This window comes from Nelumbo nucifera, chromosome 1, assembly GCF_055504915.1.
Source record: "Nelumbo nucifera cultivar China Antique chromosome 1, China Antique-T2T, whole genome shotgun sequence".
Taxonomy (NCBI): Eukaryota; Viridiplantae; Streptophyta; class Magnoliopsida; order Proteales; family Nelumbonaceae; genus Nelumbo; species Nelumbo nucifera.
The window spans coordinates 180296694-180313478 of record NC_142649.1 but is presented as its reverse complement, the minus strand read 5'-3'; the positions used below and the strand labels follow the sequence as shown (position 1 = coordinate 180313478).

Sequence of the window (16785 nt, the reverse complement as noted above, 5' to 3'; positions counted from 1 at the left end):
TGCAGTTGATAAATTATTGGCATATCAAGGAGAACGATTACATACTAAAGTGCTGTAATTGTTGGAAAATTCAACTGCTAATTGCTTTAAAAGAGATAAGGCTACACAGCCTATACATGCTGATCAAAAAAAAAAAAAAAAAAAAAAGAAAGAAAGATAAGGCAATACATACGCAATGGCCTCGGTTTTTTTTTTTTTTTTGACACCACCAGAGTTCTTTATATACAAAGGAGCAATGGGTTTACGAACCACCACACTAATAGGATACCCAGATAGTTTTCTTTTTCTTAGTTGATAGGCAAAGATACATACCCAATGTCTGTTGGTTTCTCAAGGATTGGGCACTCCTCATAGCAGAATCAGTAAACAGGAGAATGCACAAAGCGCTATACAATCAAAGTTCCTGTATGACACCATCAATTCCCAGCACCATCACGATGGGTTGTTCAGGAAATGAGCCAATGCCTTCTCTGTGTCATTATCATACATTGCCAGTGCTTCAACAACACTGTTAGATGAAAATCCCATTTCGCTAAGAAGGTTGTACCCATTTACAAACTCCCGAACCTGAACATGAATAGAATCATAGATGCTTCATTAGATTATGATAAAATAATTCATGCTCAGTCATATAGTTCCATGTAGGCATGATAATTCAAATATGCAGATATGAAAGATGATCAACATCTGGTGGATCCTGCAGACATGCAATAATTACTGGAATTCAAATATGCAGATATGAAAAGAATGCAATTAGTTCAACAACTCACCAGTTAAGATCATTATAACCAGCTAATTCTGAGATGAGGTGCAACCTACCATGTTTTACAGTACTTATGATTCAATCGATTAATACTCAATTCACAGTACATGGTTCATAGATTAGCAGTGAATCTGATTCAATCAGTCCATAGCACTGATTCGTTAGGCTCTTTAATTAAATTCGTGATAATAATTAAGTTTGATATATCTAATGTATCAATTCAATTGGTTTTCAGCTTTTACGCCAAGAGAAAAAAAAAAAAAGATTGTTGTAGATCCCTAAACCAGAAGTTGTTCCACGCCATGTCTTGCCAGTTGAAATGTACATTTACAGCTTAACGGTTGAGGGTGAGACTTGGTGCAACAGTTGGGTTGTTCCATTGCCACCTGGGGTGACCACAGTTCAAATCTTGGAAACAGCCTATCTATTTATCTTCAGGGTAAGTATGCGTACAACTGTCCCTCCCCAGACCCCACATTGGTGGGAGCCTTGTGCATTGGGCTGTCCTTTTTTACAGGTTATGAGGTTGCCAGTACATGAATTTGTTAGATTGCCTAAAATGTGGCAAACTGTATGCCATGAATCAAGTATAGTTTGTACAAACTAATCTGTGATACTTTAGGTCATGCAACAAATCTGGCAGCATCATCAGTTTTCCTAGACAGCATGTGCTTACATTCTTGATGGCCCAGATTGTCCATGTTAGGCCCAACCATTATCTCCCAGATAAAAATTAAATAATACCAATGACTGGATCACCGCATCCATTCCATCAATAGGTTCCCTTCTTTAAATTAAGAAATATGGCTTGCAGCAAGAAAAGGTCCGTTATGTTAAAGGTTCATGGGTCACTAATGTACAAATCATCAAATGTGCATTCAGTGCCACCTTTGTCCAAGCTACATATACCACTAGGTTTTACATATACATGTACCAAGGTCATAACCTGTTGGAGACATCATCATCATCATCCAAGCCTTAACCCAACTATATGGGGTCGGCAACGTGAATCCTTTTTTTCCATTCTGTTCTGTTTAATGCCATATCCATTATTAAATTATGAGCGCTTAAATCATTTCTAAATACTTCAATCCATAACTTTTTTGGTCTACCTCTATCCCTAGCCCTTCCAGCCCCATCCGCCCCTACAACTTGCAACAGATCACTTCTTACGGATGCTGTTGGTGGTCTTCTATGCATGTGACCAAACCATCTTAGTTTACTTTCTCTCATTTTATCACCTATTAGAGCTATTCCTAGGTTCTTTCGAATGACTTCATTTCTGGCCCTATCCTTTATGAAAACATGTTAGATATTTTATTAAAATTAAGTGCATACCTTTGTTGGATTATCTCCATAGTTTGCAACTGCAAGGGCCACAGCTTCTCTATTGAGTCCTGAAGCAATGTATTTGCTCACCACTGGATCTGCGGCAGATCCCTGCATCAGACAATTCTCAGCTTCCAGCTTGACAGTTAGCTTGCAATCTTTACAACTAATTCTTCTTAATTACATATTGAGTTATGTTTTATATCAACGAAACAATCTCAAATACAGGCAGTTCACATATATGAAAGTTACTTGATCTAAATTGATCTCAAGTAACTTCTGCATAGCTGCGTGACAAATCAAATTAAACAACACTTTAAAGAAACAATCCTTTATTGGGCATCTCATGATGTATTGCTACTATTAGTCAGGAAGAGAAGAGGGGGAGGGGGATAACAATCTATCTTTCTGTATAAAAGGCTAAAAATTTGATGGAAGGAGTCTCATTCAAATAGCACTAGGTAAAAATAGGTTGCTCTGGCACAAAGTATGGTCTCTGGAACTTGTAGCAAGCTTCTGTTGCCTCGTACAAGGAGGTTAGCTATTTGGTCACCATTCAATGGGTGGACAATGGGGGGGGGGGGGGGAGGGATAAAGGACAAAGCTCACTCTAAATTTGTAAGCCTTAAGAGACAGCCCTATTGGCATGGCTAATGAGACTACCCACCCCACCCCCTGTCTGCAACACACACAAAAGCAATAAATAAAAATAACAACAACCAGAGACAACAATAATAGATAGGGCCCTAGTTTCTCTCTTTTTCTAGTTTTCAGAGGATCTCACCCTCTTTCAAATTAATGAAATTTACAATTTATCAAAAAAGAGGGTTCCGCCAGATCAGATGGTGTTGCATAATTGTTTGGGTAAGCAGGGTTACCCTTGCAAATCCTCATGAGTAACCATCTATTGTCAAGTGAGGTCTCATTACCCATTACCCAAACCATTCAGTACTCTCAGTTCACGACACCAGACTTAAATTGATAGGACTTTGGTTAGCCCACAATCTAGAGCCCACGAGAACCAGGCCCATGGTGGTCACAGACAGGAAGCAGCCCAGGAGAATGGTATCAAAGAGCAGCCCATGAAACCCCCTGTTCCGTTTGTCTACACCAGGAAGCCACGTGAAGGTTACTAGAGACAGTGAGGTTCCCATGTGCGAGAGATTTGTAACAAGGCCACTACTATATAAGGCCTCAGCGGTTAGTTAGAATCATATAAAGAATATTTCCTTTTCTTCCCAATCCCTTTTTCTTTCTCTTCTCAGGAGGACGAGCTTATTTGGGCCCCCAAGGGTTTGTTTTCCTATGTTTCTTTGTCAAAGACCTTTTGTGACTCCTCAGCTTCTTCCTTTCCCTTTAAAGAGTTTTTGTGTAGACCCATCCTACCCAGAGTAAGAGCTTTTTGTTGGGAAGTAATTCATATGAAGATAAATACTATGGACTTGCTACAAAAGGGGAGACCTAAGTCCTATCTTTTCCCTAATTGGTGCGTCTTATGCAAATCCAGTAATGAGAGTTGTCTTCATTTACTAATTTCCTGCCCCTTTATTGCAGATATTTGGCTTTGGTTTTTTTCTTTGTTTGGATGCAGATGGACTTTATGAACGGAGGCCAATATGCTATTTGATCCCTCCTTGTTTACTTGGTTGAAGAAGAGAGGGAGGATAATGTGGAGATGTGTCAAAGCAGCTGTTATGGACGCATTCCTCGGGAAAAAGTATCGCCGCCGGCAGCAACAGGAACCTGACCCACCGCCAGCAGCAGCAGTGATTCAATGATCCTCGTCCTACCCAGTTCGGCAACAGCAGATTAGATTAGATCATCTTGCTTGTTCTTATCTTATTGTTCTTATCTTATTCTATTGCTCTTATCTTATTTTATTAGTGGATTATCAGATTAGGATTAACTTATCTTATCCTTAGCAAGATAGGACTGGAAGTCTCCCTATTCAGCAAGGAGACTCCCTAAGATTAGGACTTTTGTAATCTCCTATTTAAGGAGACACCATTATTGAATGAGATATCGAATATTCAGTTAAAGAAGTGAGTTAGGAGAGTTGGTGATCTCTTGAACAAATCACCAAGGTGCCAAGATAGGTTCATCAAGAGCAGGAAGGAACAAGGGAAAACAGGAGGTTTTCCCCGTGGACCGACCCGTGATGAGATCCTATTCTCGGGCCCTCAACAACTTGGTATCAGAGCAAGGCGTCATGGGAGATATGGAACAGCTGCCATCCAGGGTCCACGACCTCGAGCACCAACTCGTGGAGACCAGTTCAGAAGTACGTGAGATCAAAGACAAGGTAAGGGAGCTACGACGTCTGATGGAGTTGTTCCTTTCTAACAAGGAAAGGAACACTGAAGGAGGGACAGCCACTAGCGGCCGCCGACCAGATCTGCCGGAGTCTCCCGGCGAACAGCAGTCCGTTAGCTAAGGAGCCGCAATCATCCCCAAGTACAGCAGGTTGGAATTTCCGTCGTACAATGGCAATGGAGACCCCTTGGGCTGGCTGTATCGTTGCAAGCAGTTTTTTCGGAATCAGAGGACAGATGACCGGGATAAGGTAAGTCTCGCCGCCTTTCATTTAACAGAGGAAGCACAACTTTGGTTCTATCGGTTAGAGCAAGAAGAACCCGGGCTTGGTTGGCCCCAGTTTAAGTCCTATTGTCTCCTTCGGTTCGGACCCCCATTGACCAGCAACCCCCTAGGTGAGCTGATTAACCTTAAACAGACTGGAACGGTGGCAGAATACCAGCGTCAGTTCCAAACCCTCATCGCGAGGGCATCCTCCGTGTGACCGGACCAGCAGGTGGACATGTTCACAGCAGGGTTAGCAGAACCCCTGCGGGTGGATGTCGAAATGCAGAATCCCCCAAATTTGGTTACAGCCATGAACTTAGCCCGCGCGTTCGAGCGCAAGCTGCAGCTCAGCCGCGGGACCTACAATGTGGGTCGTCCACCGAACTCATGGGCACCCCCAAAATCAGCGACAGCGACCCCCTCGTCGGCAGCCAGCCGGGAACTGAGATCTCACACAACCGCCACCTCTAGATCGGTGACAAGTGCAGGTAGCAACATGGCCACTCCACCCATTAAGCGGTTGACCAGGGCAGAAATGGCAGAACGCCGAGCAAGAGGCCAATGTTTCAACTGCGATGACCTCTACTCGGCAGGACATAGGTGCAAGAGGCTTTTTTGCCTCCTAGTTGATGAGCAAGGGGAGGAGGAAGAAGAACCCGTCGTATTCGAGCCAGAGATCTCCCTCCATGCGATCACCGGTATTAAAACCTCTTAGACCATGCATTTACAGGCATAGATAGCAGGTCAACCGGTGCGCATTCTTGTCGATTTAGGGAGCACACACAACTTCATAAGTGAACATGCCGCCCTTCAGTTAAAACTACCAATGGAACTCCGGCCACGACTACAGGTAGCGTCTCGATACAGGTCAATTCTGAACTATTTTTGCTGATTTATTTGTACTCTCCTTGGATGGGTTCGATGTTGTTCTTGGGGTCAAATGGTTAATTACCCTAGGCCCGATTTTATGGGACTTCAGTGCACTCACAATGACATTCCATCTGAATGGGAAACAAGTTTCATGGCACGGTTGCGGGGTTAAAGAGAGGACACCATAGGTCCATGCACTTCAGACAGAACCGGCGACCATGGAAAGACTCCTTGCCGAGTTTTCAGATATATTCCAGAAACCCAAGGGGCTCCCTCCTCCCCAAGCATGCGACCATCGAATTCCTTTGGTGGCGGGTTCAGAACTAGTCGTTGTCCGGCCTTATCGCTACCCTCACCTATAGAAGGACGAGATAGAAAAGCAATGTACAGAGATGCTGAAACAAGGGATCATACGCAAGAGTCACTCTCCTTTCTCTTCGCCGGTTCTGTTGGTGGCGAAGTAGGATGGAACTTGGAGGTTCTGTGTTGACTACAGAGAACTCAACGGCCGGACGATCAAGGATAAGTTCCCTATTCCCGTTGTGGACAAACTGCTGGACGAGCTGCATGGTGCTCAGTACTTCTCTAAGTTGGACCTCAGGTCCGGATACTTCCAGGTTCGCATGGGTGACGTGGAAAAGACTGCCTTTCGAACCCACCATGGCCACTTCGAATTTTTAGTCATGCCATTCGGTCTCTCCAATGCCCCATCCACATTCCAGTCATTGATGAACGAGGTATTTCAGCCCCATCTGCACAAATTTGTTTTAGTATTCTTTGATGACATCCTCGCTTATAGCAAATCATGGGTAGAGCATGTGCACCATCTGCGGACCGTTTTTGATCTCCTGCGCCAACACAAACTCTTCCTCAAACGGTCCAAGTGCTCCTTCGGGGAGCGACAGGTTCTTTATCTCAGCCACGTCATCCACGGGCAGGGTGTGACGGTTGATAGTTCCAAAATTTAGGCTATCAAGGAATGGCCCAAGCCTCAATCAGCCAAGGCCTTATGCGGGTTCCTCGGATTAACGTGCTACTACCGCAAATTTGTACAGAATTATGGACTGTTGGCGGCCCCGTTAACCAACCTGTTAAAGAAAAATTCCTTCCGGTGGGACGACACAGCCGATGCAGCTTTTCTAACACTGAGAAATGCCCTATCTTCCACCCCAATCCTACAATTACCAAATTTCGCTCTCGAATTTACAGTCGAGTGCGATGCCTCTGGAATGGGTATCGGGGCCGTGTTACAGCAGCAAGGGCACCCGATTGCTTTCTTCAGCCGCAGACTGTCCGATCGGCACTTGAAACTTCCGGCCTATGAGCGCAAACTAATCGGCCTAGCCCGAGCCGTCCAGCACTGAAGGCCGTATTTGTGGGGGCGGTCGTTCGTCGTCAAAACTGATCATTACAGCCTCAAATACCTATTGGAGCAACGTCTCACCACTTCCCCTCAGCAACATTGGGTTAGCAAACTGCTCGGGTTCGATTTCCGGGTGGAATACAAGGCGGGATCCTCCAATCGCGCAGCTGATGCCTTGTCTAGGCGAGATGAAGACACAATGGCTCTGAATGCAATTTCCCAACCCCGGATCTCCCTGTTAGGCGACATTAAGAAGGCAACGCCAGTCTCCGGAATGGTCGCTCCTGGTCCGAAAGATCCAGTCCGGCACTACCAACTCCAATTGGTCGCTTCACAACGGGTTGGTACTATGTAAAGGCCGGGTACATCTTTCGCCTAACTCCCTGTTGATTTCCACCATCATCACTGGCGTCCATAACTCCACCCATGAAGGAGTTCAGAAGATGCTACACCGCGTCCGGGCTGATTTCCATTGGCGGGGTATGAAGACTTCTATTCGGGATTTTGTCCGGAATTGCTCCACGTGTCAATAGCATAAATGGGAAAACCTAGACCCGACAGGCCTCCTTCAGCCCCTTTCGATCCCGATACAAATCTGGGCCGACATTTCCATGGACTTCATTGAGGGACTACCCAAGGTAGGTGGCAAATCGGTCCTCTTCGTGGTAGTAGATCGCTTCTCTAAGTATGCCCACTTCATCCCTCTATCACATCCATAAAGTGCCACTTTAGTTGCCCTCGCCTTCTTTACACATGTTTTCTGCTTACATGGGTTACTAGAATCCATCGTTAGCGATAGGGATCCGGTTTTCACTAGTGCCTTCTGGAAGGAGTTATTCAGACTGCACGGCACCACCCTGGCCTTCTCCTCAGCTTATCATTCACAGACCGACGATCAGACAGAGGTGGTCAACCGCACGATCGAGATGTATCTCCGTTGCTTCGTAGGGGATCAACCGCAACGGTGGGTGGATTGGCTTCCTTGGGCCGAGTACTGTTACAACACAGCCTACCATTCTTCCCTCGGCATGACTCCCTTTCGTGTCGTTTATGGTCGGGACCCTCCTCGCTTGCTGTCCTATGAGCTTGGTTCTACTCGTTTGGAAGAAATTGATCACTCTTTACAAGAACGCGACGCCCTCCTAGTCGACGTCCACCTTCGCTTACAACAGGCCCAGCTCCGCATGAAGCTCAATTATGACAAGGACCACCGGGAACTGTCGTTCGAACCAGGACAATTTGTTTGGTTAAAGCTCCAGCCCTATTGGCAACGCTCCTTGCGCCACAGGGCTGCCCCGAAACTGGCCCCTAAGTTCTATGGGCCCTTCAAGGTTCTACGGCGGATTGGCAGTGTGGCCTACCAGCTAGAATTGCCAAAGAACAGTCGGATTCATGATGTTTTTCATATCTCCTTGCTGAAACCATTTACGGGTGATCCTCCGGACCAAGTCCCCTCCCTGTCGCCCTTGAAAGATGGCAAACTTGTTCCCCAGCCTAGGGCTCTCACCCGCTCTCATTTCAATCGAGGAATTCTTGAAGTCTTGGTGGAATGGGGTAGCTTACCATCGGCCGAAGCCACCTGGATTCCATTGGCAGAGTTCCAAGCCATGTATCTGGAGTTCGAGCTTGAGGACAAGCTCTTAGTCCAGGAGGGGAGTAATGTTATGGACGCATTCCTCGGGAAAAAGTATCATCGTCGCCGGCAGCAACAGGAACCTGACCCACCGCTAGCAGCAACAGTGATTCAATGATCCTCGTCCTACCCAGTTCGGCAACAGCAGATTAGATTAGATCATCTTGCTTGTTCTTATCTTATTCTATTGCTCTTATCTTATCTTATTAGTGGATTATCAGATTAGGATTAATTTATCTTATCCTTAGCAAGATAGGACTGGAAGTCTCCCTATTCAGCAAGGAGACTCCCTAAGATTAGGACTCTTGTAATCTCTTATTTAGGGAGACACCATTATTGAATGAGATATCGAATATTCAGTTAAAGAAGTGAGTTAGGAGAGTTGGTGATCTCTTGAACAAATCACCAAGGTGCCAAGATAGGTTCATCAAGAGCAGGAAGGAACAAGGGAAAACATGAGGTTTTCCCCGTGGACCGACCCGTGACGAGATCCTATTCTCGGGCCCTCAACAGCAGCCTTGATTTGGACCTTCTGGGAAGAGAGGAATGCAAGAATATTCTCAGAGAAGGAGAGAAGGAAGAAATCAGAACTTGTGTGATGATATTTGGAGGTGTTTTCCTAGTTTTCTTTTGATGATATTTGGAGGAATTAGGAAGCAGTTGCTAAAAGCTCTAAGAGAAAGGACAGAGTGGAGGTTGTTTGGGTGCCACCATTTGAAGGTTTTGTTAAACTGAACTTTGATGGGAGCAGCCAAGGTAATCCAGGCCCTTCTGGAATAGGAGGGGGTTTGAGAGATGTAGAAGGTAAACTTACAATACTTTTTTCTGGCCCGGCAGGTATGGTGACTCCCACAAAGTGGAACTGCTTGCTGCAATTCAAGGGGTACAGATAGTTAGTGAGCTAAGCTTGACAACTGTGGTGATTGAACGGGATTTGAAAGTGGTGGTAGAATGGCTAAAGAATCCAGAGTCTATAATCCGGTGCTATCAGAATGAAATGACAAATTTCATGTGGCTAACCAAGAATATGAATTTGAGGATTCAATGGGTAAGGAGATCAGAAAATGGGATAGTGGATCATGGATGCTTTGGCTAAGTCAGAGGTAAATAGGTCTATTTTATTCAGGGCACACTCGTAATGGTTTTCTTTTTGTATGAGAGGTAGCAGCTCGTGCCTCTCTATGGGATGCTTGTAAGGATATGACAAAGTTTATTAATAAAATTCAAGTTCTTTATAAAAAAAAGAAAAAAGGAAGTGTCATCTACATCTAGTTAATTCATCACTCCCATTCAAACATCCTATTACGTCCTAGTACCAATTATTTACATCCAAACTTTTTTTTATCAGCAATTATTTACAACTAATCTAATGGCTGTAGACTTGCTGGTGTTTACAAATTAAGCAGAACCAGACATGGTCCATGATCCATTTTAGAAATGGAAGGCCCATAAAAAACACAAATACTTGACATCCCGTCCATGGGATGAATGATGAGTTCCTTTGTTTTTGTTTAAGAGGGATGATGACCTACTAAACTTTTGATACTTGAGAACTCTGGAGCGGATTCTCCACCAGTAGGAGGACAGGAGACAGCTGTCCCAAGGCACATGCACATCATAACCTACAAGCAGCACTGGCAAGGCACAGGAAGGCAACTCAATTGGGTCAGAAATCCATAGTACCTGCAGCCTACTGGAGTTAATTTCCTGATATTGTGTAAAAAATATGGGGATTGGAAAGAAATCAATTGAGTATCTAGATACTTGAAGGGTAACAATCATTTTGGTTTGCATTATAGTGGTATTTCTTCTGTATTAGAGTGCTATTGTTATGCCTATAAGGCTACTGGTTAGGTTAATTCAAATTCTAAATGACCTATCAAACCTGTACAAAAAAAAAATAATAATAATCAAAGGGGATGAAAACAAGCACTCCCTATAAGGTACTCAGATCTGCTGGCAAAAAGAGAATCTCAAACTTGTACCATATCATGAGGACAACAAAAAACTCTCAAGAGCTAATGGAGAATTTGTAGTGCTCTTTTTGACTCGTGCTAGAGAAGAAATCAAGGCAGTTTGTTGCTTCTATGCCCCAAGAATTTGCAGGAATTACAGAATAAGCTCAACTTTAATTATTTTAAACCACTTTGGTACTTGAATGTTATGCAAATTCAATGACCACAATTGCAGCTCCACTAATCATCTCCATCCTAATTGGTCACCTTGGTGTTTTATGATGAACCTCCAAGTGTTTCTGCATAAGCATATCTCCTTCTGTATCTTTCTACTTCACTTGATATTTTATTATATAACATATTTAACAGAATTGAGATCGAGATGACAAAAAAAAAAGTGTGATAAAACTAAATTTTTACTACAGGGAAAAGGTATGTATGCCTATTTCAAGGTAACTTAACCCTATAGTAAAACCTTCAACAAAAAAAAGAAGTTAAATGTATGCATTTCTAGTAGTAGTATTATCATTAAAATACCAGGAAAAACCATCATACCAAAGAAGAAATTGATTCCGTCCCTCTAGATGGAAGGTTTTCCAAAACAAGCTTGCTCCAATTCTGGCTCTCCTTCTCTGCCTCAGCTAGAATTTTTTTCTCAAATTCAAAATCAAATTGAAATGTGCTTCGGGGAATATCTTCCATTTGTGGGGACAGCTGAGGCTGCAAATTTAGCATGTTAACATGCAAGATGGATCCATATTGAGTACTAAGAACAAATAAAGAATCACAAGCATTTGTACACATGAAACTATTTGGAGTTGTAATGACATGTCCATTTAGGAGGTCAAGACACACACACACAGCATTTTCAGATTCAACTTGCTTTTAAAGTAATTAGCATCATCCTAAATGTAAAACATCATTTGCTCGTTCTTACTTATCATGGAGTAAGAAGGCCGAAAGATAGCTTAACTTTCAGCAGAACATGTGAATATGTTGCGTTTTACTTATTGGTGCAATTGAAATAAATATGTTATGAAAGACTTACTGGTGGAGTTATTCGATACTCTGGTTTTATTGCAACTCTAATGCCCAATCCTACTGCAAACCAAAGAAAATAATAAACTTTTTATGCACCCTAATATCAAAGCTGATTATGCAGAAGATAAAAATAAAGTACTTCGAATTCTAGTAGAATTTTCACCATATAGGTGGAAATATAAGGTCTGTGACTAGTTTGATTGTATGATTATAAAGCCTAGAAACCTAGACCATCATCAATCAGAAATCATCCAAATCGGTATTAAATATTTGAATTCAAATTTACGTTGGCAGCTACCGAAAAAACAATTGAATTATATTTGAATTCAAATCGGTAAAGGTGAAAGATTACAGGAAGGTGAAGCAATTTGATGATGGGGGGTCGTCCGGCTGGCCGGAGGGATAACGGCATGACCGGGCTGGCCAACCCTGGGGTAAAGAGATGAGCCATGGTGTGGATGGCTTGATGATGATGAGCTCGCGTTTGGCCTGTACATCGAGTTGTGCGAATCGTATGGTGGTCCTGCTCTGTTCCTGAAATCGTAATCCATCGAAGCCGAGAACGAAGCAGACAGGCAGGAAAAACTAAAAAGTGAGAGAGTTTGGAAGCCTGGGAGGAGAGAGGAAACAATCTTCGGGGAAATAACGGCCCTTTGTGTAAATTACAAAAATGTTTTCAATAATATCGAATACGTATCCCAAGTTTCTAAATTACCCATCGCTACCTTAAACAAGTACCATACTATCATCATATAATCATCATTTCAACCTTTTTATAAAAAATTATGATAATTTCAACCTTTATGGGTGCCCTACTGCCCTCAAACCTTTTAAGAATTGAGCCATCCTTTTTGGTGTATTATTTGAGTACAATGAATTAATGGATTTAGTATGTAAAAAGTTAGGGTTACTTGTGTAAAATCATTTTGATATTGCATTTATTACTAATATCACCTACTCTTTTTTGGGATCTGACTAAAGGGGGTGTTTGCAATTTCAGAAACATGGGAGGATGGGATGGAATGGGTATCTGTTATTATTGAAATCTCCAGTTTGGGATTTTATAATTCATCCCAACAGTATTTAACAAAATAAGACGGCAATGGTCTTCGTGAGTGGTTGGGAGGAAATAAGCAAGAGCACTGATTTGCCACAAGTCCCTCTTACCTTTTTTTTTTTTTAATTTTTTCTTAAGGAATCGTTGACCCTTCTGGGTTACAATTATAGAGTGGGGATATTTGACATCAGCATACATCTATTTGCATTACATGTGTTTTTTATAAAATCTTTTTAATATAAAACTAGTAGGGACCCATGTGATGTGCGGGATTTGTTAAGTTAAAGATAAACAATAAAAACATGTTGTAAGCATATGTAATTTACTGTAACTATAACTGTAATGTCCACACCAAAATAAAATCACATAGACACATAAAAGGACTGCATCACAACAGGTTTGTGAGTTACCATGGAATGCATGATGAACGAAAAAAAAAACATTGTGCGGTTGTGATTATGCTTAATATCGAGCGGATAATGAAGCCATCGGATAAGACACGTTGATACTAATCTTTATGACACGACAACACAGGAGATCCACAAAAGGAAGTAGCACACGTGTATCATGAGAATCCTCGAACGAAAGGAAACTTTGTCCTAGGAAAATCTCGTCTGACACGTGGTGAACCCCCGAGTAGTATCCTCCTAGCAGCTGACGCCGAATCAAAGATCCCCTTCCCTAATAGGAATTGGATCCTTTTAGGTGTTTCTCTATAAGGCCTTGAGATCTTCCCTATATTAAGGGGGATTAGACAGAAAATGGGGGAATCCATAGTCACTCAGCCAAAGTTGACAGATCACCTAGCTTCACTAACTTAGCCCTTCTCCATCCTTCAAAGAGACCATTCTACCTAGCCTCACCACCACATATACATTAGAATCTCTGGATGCATCCTTGATCACTGAGGATGGCTGCTCACTGAATCAACCTTTCCCCTATCCTAGAAGAACAACCCAACAACTTCAAGAATGCTAACTTGGAAGTTGAGGACCAAGCTAGTTAAGAAACCATTGACCAAGCTGATATTGAGATATTGACCAACAAAGTGTATGACTTCGAGACCCGTTTCGACCGCCTAGAATAGATGTAAGCCGAGATGAGGAATACCCTACAACTACTCCTACAGAAAATGACGACAACCGAATACTTCCCATTCACCCCTAATGGCCCTTCTACATCTATCCCTACTAACCACCCTGGAGGCCTGAATCTTGGAGCAACTAAGCATCCCTTCGAAGCCAACCTTGCACCTGCACCAAACGTAGTATAGAGGACCTGCCTCTTCGCCATTGAACAACCCCGTACAATCCCATGGGGTAATATGATGACGGAGGCGCCCATCAGCCAAATGGAGATAAGAGAATATGTATAAGGCCTAGTGGAGGAGAGCCAAAACAGAACCCAGCCTACACTCATGCTCCAAAAGCCTTACTCCAATCGTATCTCATACAAACCATATCCCTCTAGCTATGTTCCCCTAGTTGTGGCCGCAGTATGATAGGTAGAGAAAGAGCCCATAAGAACATGTCAACAAATTTGAAGATGCACTAGGAGCATTTGCCTTGGACGGGGACTTGAAAGTTTGGGAGTTTTCTAAATCTCTTACTATACCGACATATTCATGGTTCATCAACCTAATGACGGGGAGCATCGATTTGTGGGCAGAGCTCACAAAGAAGTTCTTATCTAAGTGGTTCACACTCGAACGGAGACTGACGATGGCGGACCTCCGCAATACCGAACAACATGTTGGAGAAGACCTTTTGACATACATCATGCGATTTCAGAAGTTAACGCACTCAGTCTTCGAAGAGCACGTGATAGAAAAGGGCATTGTGGAGTAGTGCATCCATGCGATGCACATAGTGTACAGAATTGGGAACGAGAACATCGATGTTGAAACCTTGAGCCAACTCTGGAAGTGCGCTGAGAGGATAGCACAGACCATTGCCGCCCTGACATCGCAGTCAATTACATCAAGATCACCATATGCCAGGAACAAAGCAATGTTGTCAATCGCAGACCCCAGAACACCAGAGGGCCCAACCAAGGGCCTTACTATCACAATAGCAAAAAAGCTGACAAAATGGCCCATTGCTGCCACCCCCTCCTGCTTTCCCTTGTAGCAAGAACGAAGTATTAATGATCATGGACAAACTCGTGGAAGACCATGTGATTAGTTTTCTGCCACCACCATCTAGGATTGACCCTGAGAAAGAAAGACACGGGGGAGGAGGTGTAACTATCACCAGTCGCCAAACCATGACTTGATGGACTACTTCACCCTTTGGCAGCTCTTCGTGCAAAAGGTAAAGTTAGATGATTTTGTTAAAAGAAAACCAAAACAGGTGGAAACCAATCCCCTCCCCGTGCACTCGCAAGGAGGCAGTATAAACATGGTTGGGACGTAAGGTGGTGACCATGTGAACATGCTAATACAGTGGTTTGAGGAAAACCCAGACTTGTAGTAGTTTCTTAGCAAACAAGGAGATAATGCCACGATGCGATGACCCGCTATCAAGGCATTAGCAGAGGCTTTCAAGAGACCACTTAAACCTCACCGAATAGACAAGTCCAACGTAGAATTCACTATGGATGATATGTTGGCCGTGGACCCTTATCACAATCGGCCCCTGTACATTATGGCCAAAGTAGGGGGTACGAGATGCAACGTTTGCTGATCGATCAAGTTCCATGAACCTGATCTTTCTTCACACCCTGAAGCTCATGAATATACAAAAGGAGACTATTAGAGGACTACCCATGGAGGTCATGGATTTTAACGGGAATGAGTTCGTTATGGAAGGGTCGCTTGAGTTGCCAATAGTTATTGGACCTTTCTTTATCAACTAGGAATTTCAAGTAATTTTTGGGAAAACAATGTACCATGTCTTGTTGGGGTGCCCGCTGATACACATTCTGGCGTTAGTTCCACCCACTTACCATCAGTGCATAAAAGCCAAGCACAAGGGTTGCACCATCAGGATCCCAACAATGCATGTCCTGTTTGACAAATCCGAATCCCACCTACAAGATGCCATATACTACACAGAGCTTCTTAAAGAAGGGGAAACTCATGTGGCAAAGATAGAGACTGCACGATTATCGGGCCCAATGAACGAGCCTTTGATGACTTCAGAGAAAGAAGTGGTCCAAGTGTATACAAGTGATAGACAAAAACAGAAGGAGCTATTATACCATTATAGAAAAGTATGAGGGAGTTGACACTCCATCTGCAAAAAAGACCATTCTAGAGGTATGATCTGTTTATTGATCATTATGGATTTTGTCATGGTCAGAACTACCGCATTAAAGGCACAACCATGAAATTGCCATGCAACGACATTGCAATGTTCCCATCGCAAACAAAATCTGAACAATCATGACAAAACAACAATAGTAAAGGTACACGAATCAACATTCTCAAACTTCCATTAGTGATAGGAGAAATATTGAGACGGTGCTAATAATAGGACCATCTTAGAGAAACAATGGAATACTATGACGAAGTCCACATGCCTCCTATGCACATGCAAGACTCAAATGGCGTCGTGGAAGAGCCCCTGGAAGAAATTGAAATGGCTACCGAAGGAATGGAAAAGAGGTTGTTGTATGTGTCAGCCAAGTTAGACCCTGAAGAAAAGACAAAACTGATAAACCTCTTAAAAGGCACTAAATGTTCACCCTAATCGCAAGACTAGAAGCCTTGTCAAACATAACTAAACTACTTCCTCTCCCATTAGAATAATTCTAAGATGTTTTCACCTGGTCATATGACCAGATGCTTGGGCTGGACTTGGCACTGATTAAGCATTCGCTCTTTATTGATCCCAAGTTTAGGCCCGTGAGACAACTGCAACGTGCTTTCAAACTGGAAATTGCCCTAAAGATCAAAGAAGTTGAACAACTCTTGAAGGTGGGCTTTATAAAGCCAATCGCTTACTCGTAGTGGTTAGCAAATGTTGTTCCAATCAAGAAGAAGAATGGCTAACCAAGGTTAGTATCCAGATCCCAACACACTAGCCTATAGTCATTTGTGAAGGTCTAGCGCACTAACTTCCATTCTCTCTTACCCTAGGTGTTGTGTAGACTTCAAGGACTTGAACAAAGCCTACCCTAAGGATGAGTTTCCATTGCCGAATATGGAAACCCTTATTAATGCTATGGCCGAGAACTAGATGTTCTGTTTCC

The 16785-nt window shown here is 43.1% G+C and overlaps 1 protein-coding gene across 2 annotated transcripts; it reads right to left on the bottom strand.

Annotated features, from left to right (window-relative positions):
• Nucleotides 1–12158, bottom strand: LOC104600297 (uncharacterized). 2 transcript variants are annotated; one of them, XM_010263167.3, is made up of 5 exons: nucleotides 11887–12155; nucleotides 11542–11594; nucleotides 11049–11213; nucleotides 2102–2203; nucleotides 1–567 (listed from the first exon to the last, which is right to left on the bottom strand). In XM_010263167.3, the coding sequence occupies exons 1-5, from the start codon at nucleotides 12083–12085 to the stop codon at nucleotides 433–435; spliced, it is 654 nt and encodes a 217-aa protein (XP_010261469.1). In that variant the 5' UTR covers nucleotides 12086–12155; the 3' UTR covers nucleotides 1–432. The 2 variants fall into 2 exon arrangements, with proteins under 2 accessions (XP_010261469.1, XP_010261470.1); XM_010263168.3 differs by lacking the exon at nucleotides 2102–2203 and having other exon boundaries at nucleotides 11887–12158.
• Between the last annotated feature and the right edge of the window lie 4627 nt (nucleotides 12159–16785).

Coding starts and splice junctions, on each gene's coding strand:
- LOC104600297 (XM_010263167.3), bottom strand. CDS start 12,085: ATGGATTACGATTTCAGGAACAGAGCAGGACCACCATACGATTCGCAC. Junction 11,595..11,886: donor TCAAATTGCTTCACCTTCCT/GTAATCTTTCAC, acceptor TTTGGTTTGCAG/TAGGATTGGGCATTAGAGTT. Junction 568..2,101: donor ATGGAGATAATCCAACAAAG/GTATGCACTTAA, acceptor ATTCATGTTCAG/GTTCGGGAGTTTGTAAATGG.